Source organism: Stegastes partitus, unplaced genomic scaffold (genome assembly GCF_000690725.1).
Source record: "Stegastes partitus isolate 25-593 unplaced genomic scaffold, Stegastes_partitus-1.0.2 Scaffold2310, whole genome shotgun sequence".
Taxonomy (NCBI): Eukaryota; Metazoa; Chordata; class Actinopteri; family Pomacentridae; genus Stegastes; species Stegastes partitus.
The window spans coordinates 51,069-64,518 of record NW_007580041.1 but is presented as its reverse complement, the minus strand read 5'-3'; the positions used below and the strand labels follow the sequence as shown (position 1 = coordinate 64,518).

Genomic DNA, 13,450 nt, shown 5'->3' with positions numbered 1-13,450 from the left:
AAACCAGGCTGCACAGTGTCATCAGAAGGTGATGCACAGGCTACATTACACACTGCTGTGATGAATGGAGTACAAGAAGGTGTAACGCAGCCAGTTGTTTGCTAATCACTAAGAAATCTTTAGGACAAAAAAGAAACAAAACTTTGGATACCATGAGAGAAAAATGGAGAGAGGTCTTCAAAAATAGGTTTCTATAAGGAAAGATGTGAGACAATCTAAAAAGCAACATTTTGACTATATTAGCAACAAATTAGATCAGTATGCTGAGCACTAGTTGGTGGCTTTTCCTAACTGCACAAGCTTTAGCACTACAAAAGTGAAAGGTCACAGAACCTTTAGTAGTTAGGAACCTTGTGGCCCTGATGATGGTGACAGAAGTGTTGTCGAACATCAGGGAGGAGTTTTTCGAAGGGTCTGTCTCTAATCTTCAGTCACTGTCACTGCTGCTCTCCGAAATCACATACCAGTTATCTTCTCCCGTGTTTTCCACAAACAGACCTAAAACAAAAAGTGCACACGTCAGTACAATGCAGGTGGAAATTTTTCTCTCTCATGTTTTTAAGCATCTTACCATTTGGTGTTTTGTCTCCATCATCTCCCTCATCATCATTGTCAACATGCTCCATATCATAGCTGACAAACATATTCTGTGGAAAAAAAAAAATCTATTAAATTTGTCATTACGTTTTTGCTTAGTTTTTTTTTTTTTTTACCTCAATAAAAACATCTTTCACTACTTGAAGTTCTAATATACAAGGTTTTTAACAATAATGTAGCATTAGTATGGTACATTACATATTAATACGTGGTCCAAGAACTGGTAGCCTGGTGCAGCGACAACCACCTCAGCCTCAACACCACAAAGACAAAAGAAATCATCATTGACCTTCAGAAGTCAAGAACCACATTGTACTCAGGCCTGGGCATCAGTAGGGAGCAAGTGGAGCGGGTCACGAACTTTAAGTTTCTCGGACTGCACATCTCAGAGGATCTGGGCTGGACTGTGAACACCACCCACATTGTCAGAAAGGCCCAGCAGCATCTCTTCTCTCTCAGAATGTTGAGGAGGAACAAACTCTCTCCACCTCTGCTGAAAACTGTTACCGCTACACACTAGAGAGTGTCCTGTCCTATGGATGTACAGTGTGGTACGGCAGCTGCATGGCATCAGAGAGGAAACAACTTCAGTGGGTCATCAAGATGGCTCCCACACTTGGAGATCTACTTGAGTCGTCTCTTCCGAGGGGCCACAAAGATCCAGAATGAGCCCGCCCACCCAGGACACTCTCCATTTACCACCCTCCCCACTGGCAGACTCATGAGTCATGAGAGCCGTACCAACAGTCTAAAACACGGCTTATTTTCCCCGTGGCTGTGAAGAGACTGCTGCAGGAACCATGACACTCCCAGTTTACAAACTCATTCTAACAAATGCTTGTTTGCACTTTTAAAAGAGTATTTATTTTATATTTTATTGCCATTTTATTAGTTATATCACCTTTTGACTTTTTCTCTTAGACTGTGACCATATTAGCTGCTACAAAGATGATGCCAAATGAAATTTCGTTGTGTCTCTTGTACAATGACAATAAAGCTTCATCTTCTTAATATGGCAGCAAACAACTATTTGCCATGCAAAACAGTTGTATAGTGGAGTCTTGGTGTCGTTAGTCGAGAATGAACTCGTACTTCCTCTGTGTAGGTTTGGAAATTGTTTGAATTTTGACCATTTGGATTCCAGTTCTGCTTGACGGTTCCTGTTCTTAAGGGTTGTCAATTCAGATTCTTTGAGTTTCAGGTGGTTAAGGTCACTACTACAGTAAAATGATCCATTGCTGATTTACATGAGAATTTATGCAAAAATGGAGATTAAACCATTTACAGGGATCACAGATCACCTGCATAGCAGTTTTAAAAGCTTCCCTGTCATAAGTAAAACAACTGGACCTCAAAAATCACTCTGAGAACATTCTAATAAACCAGTTTCAAGGCGAGGCGGAGTTCACCTGGAACAAGCCTCATCCATCCTGGTGTGTGAGGGAAGTAGCAGCACCAGGTGATTACAATCACACACTTGGTGTTACTAGGGGAACTCGGCAGCAGATGAGTAGTTTAACTAAGGATAATGCTATACTCCCAATTTATTAAAACAAATGCATTAGGAGATGGGATGAAATGCTGACATTCAGTTTGCATGGCGAACAGTGCAGACAGATAGCGGCAATATACAGAAGGTTTATGCACTAGCATGAGTGAAATATATTTGGCAACTGACAAGCAGAACCAAAATTAGAATTGCTTATTGATTCCTTGCGAATCAGAGTTCTGAAACTACGAGGTGTGTCAGAAAAGTTTCAGAACTGGTGTCACAAAATACATATTTCAAATCCAAACTACAAACTACAAGTTTTCCCCTTCTAAGTAATCCTCCAGGAGTCTACCACACTTTCCCGGCCTTCCCTGCCTCGCTGCGATGCACTCCGGGAAGGATTCTTCTGGGATCTTCCACAGCTCTGTCGTCACAGCAATCTTGACGTTGTTCACATCTTCAAAACCGGTCCCCTGGATGACCCCTTGAGCTTGGGGAAGACGAAACAATCCTACGGAGCCAGGTGGGGTGAGTAGGGATGTTGCTCCAGCACGGAGATGTTCTTCTCAGCCAGGAACTGTCGGATGCTCAGGGCATTGTGAGCAGGTGTGTTGTCATGGTGAAGAAGCCACGACTTGTCCTGCCACAACTCTGGCCTCTTCTTACGCACTGAACGAAGCAAACGCTGCAGGATCTCGTTGTAGACGTGCTGGTTGATCGTCTGGCCCTATGGCAAGAACTCGCAGTGGACGATGCCTCTCACATCGAAGAATGCGATCAACACGACTTTGATTTTGGACTTCGACTGTCTTACTTTCTTCAGCCTTGGTGACGTCGGACTCTTCCATTGAAGGCGCTGGCCTTTGGTCTCTGGGTGGTACTCGAAGATCTATCACTCATCACTGGTGATGACTCTCCCGAGCAAGTCTGGTTCGGTTTCAAGACGTTCGAGGATGTCCTGACACACTTGCATGCATTGGCCCTTCTGGTCATCGTTCAGCAGTTCGGCACCATCTTTGTGCAGACTTTCCGCATGCCCAAATCTTCAGTGATAATCTTCCAGACGTTGTCCTAGTTCATGCCCAGCTCATCTGTGATCAGTCTAAGGGTCAACCGACGATTGCCATGCATCTTCTGCCTGACGTGCTCAATGTCGGCCTCAGCCTGCTCGTTGAAGGCCTTCCTCTCCTGGGGTCGTCTTCTGCATCCGAGTGTCCCTCTTTAAGTCTCTTGCACCGCTCAAAAGCACATGAGCATGACATAATCTCATCTCTGTACACTTTCTGCAGCAATCCCAGTGTTTCTGACGGAGTTTTCCTCAACTGGACCAGAAACTTCAGGTTTGTTCGTTGCTCTGTGCTCATTGCTTGATGATATGAAACAGAGGATATGTATACAAAAGCATGTGGAAAAAAGTTCAATAGCTGCAGAGAGCTGAGATCCCAGTTATATACTCTAGGGTGATTACTTTGAAGGGGAAAACTCATAGTTTGTAGTCTGGGTTTGAGATATATCTTTTGTGACACCAGTCCTAGAACTTTTCTGACACACCTCGTGGTTCTAAATTGAAGCCATTTTGTGATATCCAACCCTATCTCTCTGTGATTTGTAATCTGAGCTTCTGTGTTCTATGTTTTAGTAGCTGGTTTGCCGTGCGTGCATCTTATTGCATGAGAGTCCCGCCCTTTCAAAACTGCTGGCCTTCCCTGCGCCTGTAAACATGACGCTAGACAATGAGAGTGACCTCCCACTACATATTGTGGCATGTGCCATCCGGAGCCAACAGCTAGTTACCGCTGTAATGTACTGTACTGTGGCTGGAATAGATTTGGTGGCCTCTCATGTACACAACCTCTCCGCTTGTAAATGAAACATGAAGGGAGGGGGAAGGTGTGGGAGACAAGCCCGTTTGATTTAATGTGAGAAGCTGGTGCTCTAGCAGCATCTAGTGGTTGTGAATGTCAAATACAGCACCTATATAAAGAAATCATAATTATTCTTTATGGTCAATGTGAAACTCATTTCCTTTTGCTGTTGATAGTTAGAAAAAGTTACTTCAGTACCTTGTTCCTGACGAGTCTTTCCCAGTATCCCTGCTGTTGTTTGACCAGTATGAGAACTGGCTCGTTGGAATTCATTTTCAAACAGCAACAGTCTGCTGCAATATTTTGGTGAAGCTCCATGTCGACTCTGTAGGACCGACCGTTTACTCTGCCACTGAACACAATCAACGAAGAGACCATTAATGCTCTGAATAATGGACAGGTTTCTGTTTTGTCCTCAACTATAATGCAAACAGAGCTGGTAAATTTACTGTCATGAAATTTAGTTCCACTCTCAGGCACACCTCAGTCTGTCCTCACCTCTCCTCAGGATGACCTTTCTCATGTCGTCAGGCAGGTGAGAAGTGGAATTCATTGGAGTGACAGATCTGAGGCCACCAACATGTAGCGTCCCTTACATTTTTTTATTTGGTCAACCAGCCTGAAATCAGATGGTCCCAATGGCCATCTTCATGTCTGTGTATGTACACAATGGACCCTGCGCTACAACGAACACTTGTTCTAGGAAATGTTGAATGTGCAGATCAGTGTTTCCCTGGCCTGAGATAATGTCTTCAAATAGCATTAATTTAACATCAGTCAAATGCTAACAAATGATCAAACAACTACAATGGAGTACTTAAGGTATATGAACTCCAAAGCTTTAAAAACCCACAAGAAAGGATGAAAAAACAAAACCAGATGGTAGCCACTGATTGATTAATTGATTGAACACAGAAAGCTAACATCTACTGTACTGTTTTCAGGGCACATTAATGATAAGGATTTGGATTTTACAAATGAAACACTAATGTCACATAAGCTTGCAAACAAAAGACGACTGGTAATGTGGTGATGTCTTTTGAATGTGAGAGCACAACAACATCCGTCTGTTGTAATATAAAAATGTGACACAAAAAGCGATTTTACAACATGTTATCACAGGGTGAAATAATGAAGTCTGTGAAAAAAAACATTCAAAGCCATGCTGTAACTGCAAGAGAACAGCAGTAAAAATCAATAACAACCATTTTTACATAATTAACTGATGTAAATCAATTTTTATTTGTGCTCATGCTTCACAGTAACTCTAGCTAAATTTATAGTTATCTGCACTAACGTGTGCAATACTGTGTCATGGATTTGATTAAATTTTGAGCTTTATTATTCAGGAGGAACAGAGTACAGAATAACTTAAGCAACCAGTGTCTTACAAAGGAAAGTAATGGACTTTGTGGATTAAGTTTCCGAACATAATCTTAAACTGTAAACTATAATTATGTTTGATGTATTGCATTGATATGACACTGGCCCTCAAAACATAAACAAGTATTTTTATCCCTCATATGCTTATGTTCGTTTAAGTCACACACAGGCTGGCCATGCTAAACATGTATCCACTACCACCAGTGTACAGTGTTCTGGATAAAAAGCTGCATGTGTTGAACAGCAAGTGCACGGTCACTAGTGATCTGGGGAAGACAGACCTGTAAATGACTCGGTCAGGGTAGAAATCACAGCGTTGATTGTCTGGGTTCATCAGCTTTACGGTTAGAATCACACAGTCGGATGTTTGATACCAGCGGACCTGAGGGTGGAAACTGAAATACAAAGACAAAACAAAGACACTGGACAAACCAATAATAGATTTTGTCTTTTTAGAAACAGACACTTAATTAGGGCTGCAGCTATCGATTATTTTAATAATCAAGTATTCTATTGACTATTCTGGCAATTAATTGAGTAATGATGAAAAAAAATAAATCATTAAATCCCTTTAGCTCCATTTTGCATACTGCGCCTGGCTGTACACTACAGCATCAAAAGCAGAAGTGAGCACGCTGTGCAACAAAAATAACCGTCTGGGCAGAACATAGGAAGACAGCCGCGTTGTATCATGTATGTTTAGTATAGTATATAATGGATTGAACGAAGCCTCAAGGCATTTTAGTCATCGAATTACTTGAGGAATCGTTTCAGCCCTACACTAAATAGTGAAGCTTATCTTTTATATTCTGGATCATCTACTGTAGGTTGCACAAGGTAACACTACCTTCAGTTTTCCTCCACAATGTTTAAGCAGAACATTGTCTTCATTTTGTAACTACAGAAGTTGTAGAAAGAAGGAGTTCTCTTTTAGCTTTTTTCACCTTTTAGTCAAGTCATCACAGTCTGCTCCATCAGGGCTGATGACCTGCTGCCTGTTGCTTTGGTCAGCACCTTCAGGCACACCTGTGAAAACATTTACATATATATACATATTTCTATACATATGAGAAAATGCAGCTCAGCATGAAATGGAAACAAATGTCTGTATTTTGATGTTCAAAATTGTAGCGTTGAACTGACATGATTTAAGAAAACTAAAATCAAGGTTTAATATTTAAGTCAGAAGTGTAACTTGAAAAGAAATCCAAGTTTCTGTTCAGCCCCTGAACGCAGTGATGTGACAAAGTGTGGCCTTAATGTTAAACAAAGTACAACATAGATGTGGTGAATATTTTTACAAGCACAGAGCAGCCATGGCAACTCTCTTTCTCCTGATTGTGTAATTGTTCTCTGATTTTGGTAGCAGCTTCAAATTCTGTAAAACTACAGCCAAATTCACAGCACAGCAGCTGTTTGGTGAGTCAGGAGCAGCAGTCTGTAAGCGACTGGTGGTTAACATGAAATCTCAACTGGCTGTGTTTCAGTCATTTTTCATACTTGTTCCATTGTCTGACAACAGAAACACACCAATATGTAAGTACAGTTTTATTGGGAATCAGGCTGTATTAAAACCCAGATATCTGTGCTTGTTTGTCCACAGATAGCAGGAGAGAAGCAAACCGATGTAAAGTGGCTCTGCACTTAATAGCTCCTGTTTTTTTTCTTTTCAAGTGTTCAAGAACTCCCAAATGTAGAAAGCTCTTTGGAAACTTCTACTAACATTGAACCGTGTCGGCCTTTGCTGCTGCTGCCATTGTCTGAAACTGTGGCCCTGACTGCAGCTGACCAATGACTGGCGCCAAAAACGACAAACGTCATGATGCAGCAATCCCACAGGGATACTTTTTTATAGTGAATTGGAGTAAAGGGGAAATAAAAAAAAAAAAAAAAAAGCATGCGCGAAATAAAAATACTGATGACGTTTTTTCACCCTCATCGATTATGCTGACTAATCACAGCAGTTCTTAGATGTTATATCGACGAATGGCGGAATACTAAGCATGTTTTTGTCTTGTCTTTTTGTCAGTGTGTATATTTTTGTTACACACTGCCGAACGCTATCATTTGTTTTTTTTTTGTGTAAAACAAATCTACCCATCGGTATGAATAAAGTAACCTTGACCTCGAATTCAACAATGCATAATCACACACAGTATGACTATCTTTTGGCCTGAGGCCTGAGGGAGCAATCTGTGGCCTGAGGGAGCCATCTATGGTCTTATTTGAACATCACAACCTCCAGGAATGTACAGACACTATACTTTCCTACATCAAAAACTGTGTTGAGACTGTCACTGTTAACAAACGGATCCGGGTTTTCCCCAACCAAAAACCCTGAATGACCAGTGAGGTCCAGACTCTCCTCAAGATCCACAACACTCCCTTCAGGTCAGGGGACAGGGCCCTGTCCAGCGCAGCCAGGTCTTGGACTGGTCAGGAATGAGGCAAAGCATCAAGGATGCCAATACGGCCTACAAGAGGAGAATCGAGGAACACTTCACTGCAAATGATCCAAGGAAGATGTGGCAGGGAATTCAGCACATCACAGATTACAAAGGCAGCAGCCCCGTGACTGTTGACGCCGATGGCTCGCTGGCAGAGGAACTAAATTATTTATTTGCCCGTTTTGAGGCTGTATGGCCGTCAACAATCACACCTCACCCACCAGCCTACAGCACTGACACACTCACTCTTCAAGAACATGAAGTGAGACGTGTGTTAAGGACAGTAAACTCCTGAAAAGCTGCCGGCCCAGACGGAGTACAGGGAAAAGTACTCTCTTGCGCTAATCAGCTGATTGGGGTCTTCATAAAAATATTAATTCTTTCCCTGGCACAAGCCATCATCCCATCCTGCCTCAAACAATCCACCATCATCCCCATCTCCAACAAGACAGCCATAGACAGCCTAAATGATTACAGGCCAGCTGCACTTACACCTATGATCATGAGGTGTTTGGAGAAACTAGTTTCACAGCACATCAGGATCGGCCTGCCCCCCACCTTCAACCCACATCAGTTTGCCTACAGGGCAAACCGATTCACTAAAGATGCTATCACCATAGCTCTATACACCGCACTAAGCCACCTGGAACACGAGGGAAGCTATGCAAGGATGCTATTCATAGACTTTAGCTCAACCTTCAATACTATCATCCTGGACATTCTGGATGAGAAACTTTCTCACCTAGGCCCCTCCATCCCCATCTGCAGCTGGATTAAGGACTTTGACAAACCGCCCACAGTCTGTCAGCCCACCTCACCTCTAATCCACCTCTCCCCCATCCTCAAATTCAGCACTGGTTCTCCACAAGGTTGTGTACTGAGTCCACTGTTGTACTCGCTGTACACACAACTGCACTCCAACCCATCTCTTTCGAACAACATGATGAAGTTTGCTGATGACACCACAGTTGTCGGGCTCATCTCAGGAGGAGATCAGTCCGTTTATAGAGACAAGGTCACGAGACTGTCAGCGTGGTGTTCAGTGAACAACCTCACACTGAACGCCATAAAAACAAAGGAACTGGTCATGGACTTTTGCAGTAGACAGGAGAGCTCTACAGAGGCTGATCAGCAGAGCCCAAAGGATCACTGGCTGCTCTCTGCCCTGCCTAGAGGACATTGCTAGCTCTTGCTATCATAGCAGAGCTAGTAGCATCACTAAGGACTCTTCCCACCCCAGACACCACATGTTTCACCTGTTGCCCTCTGGCAGGCGCTACAGGTCACTTAAAGCCTGTACAAACAGACTTAGAGACTTTCTTCCCAGAGCTGTCACCATACTAAACAGAAGACATAACCACAACTGATCCCCATAAATACACTAAAATATGTGACATAGCTGTGCAATAACATTCATCAATGTGGGGAAAAAAACATGCTTCCCCTGAAATTTGTAATTGTAACATTTGTATACATTTATATTTGTAAAATACCTTCCATTGTTGTATATTGTCTTTTTGTACTTTGCTTATAATGCGTCAACTGGAGCAGCACTCTTAATTTCACTGTATAAAATACAGTGACAACAAAGGCATTCTGTCTGTCTTTCTTTTTATATGCAATGGGCAATATAATGACAGAATGCCTCTTGGTGTCTATCTACAAATCTTACTAAAATTCTACTGCATGAGGAGGAAATCTGTAGAAAGATCTTGATTTTACCATTTTCCAAGGGGGTCTGAAAGGTAGCCAGGCTGGTTGTTGGGCAAAACTCTCCTCCATCTTTGTTCCTGTGTATGAAAATCACAATTTCTCTTTAGTTCACCAGTTGGATCAACATACTAAAATTAGACACACTGTGACTCTGATTGACTGATTAAATATTTGGTATATTTTTTTGCATCTTTTCTCTCTATACTTCTGTCCTCTTTTCTTTTTTGTTAAGCACCAAAAACATTTTGTGACGTAACATTTAGAATGACTGTACTTACTCAGTACGAATAAAGTACTGCAGGTAAGTTTCTTTTCACCTACAGACTCCTGATTGTACTATTAAAGGCTTTTAAGAAACCACAATCAGTGATATACGACGAATATTCAGTGTGTCTCAATGTCTGTAATGTGTTTTTTTCCGTTTTTTGCAAGACCTACTTGAAGCTTTAAAAAAACAGAGCTCCTCAGTAAAAACACCAACCTGTCCATCTGCCCGGCTGACTTCCTATTGGCAGGGTGAGTATTTCTCTGTCCATTTTCAGCTTGGCTGTTTAACTGGGATTTCTGATCAGGGCCTGGGACCAGGTGGACTTCAGGTGATGGTGGTGAATGGACCAGGGACTGGTCTGATGAAGATGTTGGACTAAGTGGTTCACATGGCTTAAAGTGAGGGAGTTCTTGAGCAGCAAGCTTCTTGACCTCAGCAACTCTGAAAGCTTCAGCCATAATATTTTCCTCAGTTTTGACCCTGGTCTCCAGGGATGGCAAACCATCCCCCTGTCTGCAAACACAATTAAAATATATTGCAGGTACTGTCTCACATACTGCCTTAAATTTGTAAGGTCTTCATCGTACTATGTTAAGGCCGTGAGATGACATATGTTGTGAATTCACGCTATATAAATAAAATTAAATTGAATTGAAATTGAATAAGTTCTTTACTTACCTAGAGGTGTGTTTTGCCTCCTTGCAGAATCCAGCCTCTTGACACAGTGCCCTCAGCAGGTCCAGATGCTCAGGGTTGCCGATTCCCATCCCTGTGTTCTGGATCTCAGACTGGATGCTGTATTCGTTTATGAGAGTTTTCATACCTGGCACCTGGGTGACCCGAACCTTGGGGGAAAAAATAAAATAAAAAATCATGCCTCAAATTGTAAAAAGGAGAGTGCTGATTTAGGAAACTTTGTAATCTGTCAATTGAGTCAATTTTTGGATGAAAGTAACAGTATGAGGGATGACTGATCTTACCATAGGATCAACAAAAACGGTGTTTCCCAGACTGAGAACTGCTCTGCCTCGATGCTGCAGGCCTCGGATCTTTTGGCTGATCGCTCTGGTGACCTGCAGGACCACAAGTGTCCATTAACATGACCGCCACAAAACTGTTTTGTTCACAATTAAACTATCTGCGCCCCAGCAGGAAGGACACGGAATACGTTAACCATTGTTGTTTAGTTTGGACTGTAACATCCAACAGACACTAGACCTACACACGTGGACAAACTTGTTGGTACCCCTCGGTTAATGAAAGAAAAACGATGACAGAAATAACTTGAATCTGACAAAAGTAATAATAAATAAAAATTCAATAAAAAATAAGCAATGAAAATCAGACATTGCTTTTGAACCGTGGTTCAACAGAATTATTTTTAAAAATAAACTCGTGAAACAGGCCTGGACAAAAATGATGGTGCCCCTAGAAAAGACTGAAAATAATGTGACCATAGGGACATGTTCAATCAAGATGTGTCCTCTAATTAGCATCACAGGTGTCTACAAACTTTTAATCAGTCAGTCAGCCTATTTATAGGGTTACAAGTAGTCACTGTGCTGTTTGGTGACATGGTAAACATGGACCAGAGGAAGCGAAGGAGAAAGTTGTCTCAGGAGATTAGAAAGAACATTATAGACAAGCATGTTAAAGGTAAAGGCTATAAGACCATCTCCAAGCAGCTTGATGTTCCTGTGACTACAGTTGCACATATTATTCAGAAATTTAAGATTCATGGGAGTGTAGCCAACCTCCCTGGATGTGGCCGCAGGAGGAGAATTGATGACCAATCAAAGAGACTGATAATACAAATGGTAACAAAAGAGCCCAGAACAACCTCTAAAGACATTAAGGGTGAACTCCAAGGTCAAGGTACATCAGTGTCAGATCGCACCATCCGTCGTTGTTTTAGCCAAAGTAGACTCCATGGGAGACGACCAAGGAGGACACCATTGTTGAAAACAAATCATAAAAAATAATGACCCAAAACATACAGCTAAAAACACCCAAGAATGGCTCAGAGGAAAACATTGGACTATTCTGAAGTGGCCTTCTATGAGCCCTGATCTAAATCCTATTGAACATCTGTGGAAGGAGCTGAAACATGCCGTCTAGAGAAGGCACCCTTCAAACCTGAGACAACTGGAGCAGTCTGCTCATGAGGAGTGGACCAGAATACCTGCTGAGAGGTGCACAAGTCTCAGTGACAGTTACAGAAATCGTTTGATTGCAGTGATTGCCTCAAAAGGTTGTACAACAAAATATTAAGTTAAGGGTACCATCATTTTTGTTCAGGCCTGTTTCACGAGTTTATTTTTTAAAATAATTCTGTTAAACCATGGTTCAAAAGCAATGTCTGATTTTCATTGGTTAATTTTCATAGAATCTTTTTTTTATTATCTTTGTCAGATTCAAGTTACTTCTCTGACCATTGTGGGTTTTTCTTTCATTAACCGAGGGGGAACAACAATTTTGTCCGTGTGTAACTATTTTTTTTGAAAGAATGACGCTTATATATTTGAGAACTCCTGCTGAAGTCTGAGGATTCCCTAAAACAGACCCCAAATAGACTTAAGTCTCAGAAACATTTTCCAAGGGGTTACAGTTCTTAAATTGTCACTATGGTCAACAGTTTATAAAGACCCAAAGACATTTATCATTTGTATTAGTTTAATTTCAGATAACCAATCTTCTGAAAGTAGTTAAACTTGATAGAAGAGTTTATACTTAATCCAACAAATAAAAAGCTTAAAAAGGTAGATTGAAAAGTAATAAAGAGAACTAGAAGTGGGAAGGAAACCTTGGGATGCCAGTTATTCTCAGCATCAACTGGCTTGACCCGGCAGATGATGATTTCCACAGCCTGGCCAGGCAGGGACTGAAACTGCTCTGGCAGATGGAGGATCTGATGAGATCTGACCTCCTCCTCCTTTCCCACATCAATGAACTCAGCACAGACGCTGAAAAATAGGCAGTCATCTCTGTCTGGCAGAGAGAGGATCTTCACCCTGCCAGGGAGCACACAGTCATGTTATATACTGTGGTTTAAGGGCTCCAGACTGCGATTATTTTGGTCGCATATGTGACCTGTTTTTGATAGTGTGCAAGTTAAAATGTCAAGCGGTCGCACTGGTGCGAGTGAACAATGATCATTTACTAGTTTTGTTTTCGCTTTATGCAGTACAGGCAGCTACTGCGTTTGCAAATATGACTTCTATTTCTTCCGTGGCTCGTTCAGTCTGTTTCTGCCTGATGCGCAAAATGAGCTGTTGAACTAATGTTTCTTCTTCAACCAACAGAGAGTTGGAGGTGACTCAGACATCTGATGGTCAGAGAGCAGGTGCAGCTGGAACAGATTTAGCCGGTGAGCTACAGCAGTAGTAGGGCTGTAAAATTAGCTATTATTAATCACAATCATGATTTTAGCTTCTAACCACTGTATAAAAACAATCAACTGTGGTCTTTTAATTTTTTAATGCACTCTGATCATAAAAACTGTCGCGTATATATGTGCCCTGTTTTCTCCGCTCATAGAAAACAGCACAGGTGGATAAAATTACTTGGTTTCATCTTGGACAAATCTGACTTTATAACACTTTATTTAAACTTTTCAACTAATTTTGATATTCAACCACAACCCCCAAGCAGCCTCTACCACAGCCTGCAATGTGAGGCGTTTAGG

General features: G+C 41.7%; 1 protein-coding gene across 1 annotated transcript in view; it reads right to left on the bottom strand.

The window, feature by feature from the left end:
- Positions 1–427: 427 nt before the first annotated feature.
- Positions 428–13,450, bottom strand: part of tdrd12 (tudor domain containing 12) — a 47,796-nt gene continuing 34,773 nt past the window's right edge. Inside the window, exons 23-31 of the mRNA XM_008304746.1 lie at positions 12,569–12,776; positions 10,746–10,838; positions 10,444–10,610; positions 10,154–10,278; positions 6,282–6,363; positions 5,619–5,732; positions 4,153–4,306; positions 572–647; positions 428–498 (exon numbers count right to left, since the gene is read on the bottom strand). Of these exons, the coding sequence (XP_008302968.1) occupies positions 428–498; positions 572–647; positions 4,153–4,306; positions 5,619–5,732; positions 6,282–6,363; positions 10,154–10,278; positions 10,444–10,610; positions 10,746–10,838; positions 12,569–12,776 (1,090 nt within the window). The remainder of the gene's footprint in view (positions 499–571; positions 648–4,152; positions 4,307–5,618; positions 5,733–6,281; positions 6,364–10,153; positions 10,279–10,443; positions 10,611–10,745; positions 10,839–12,568; positions 12,777–13,450) is intronic.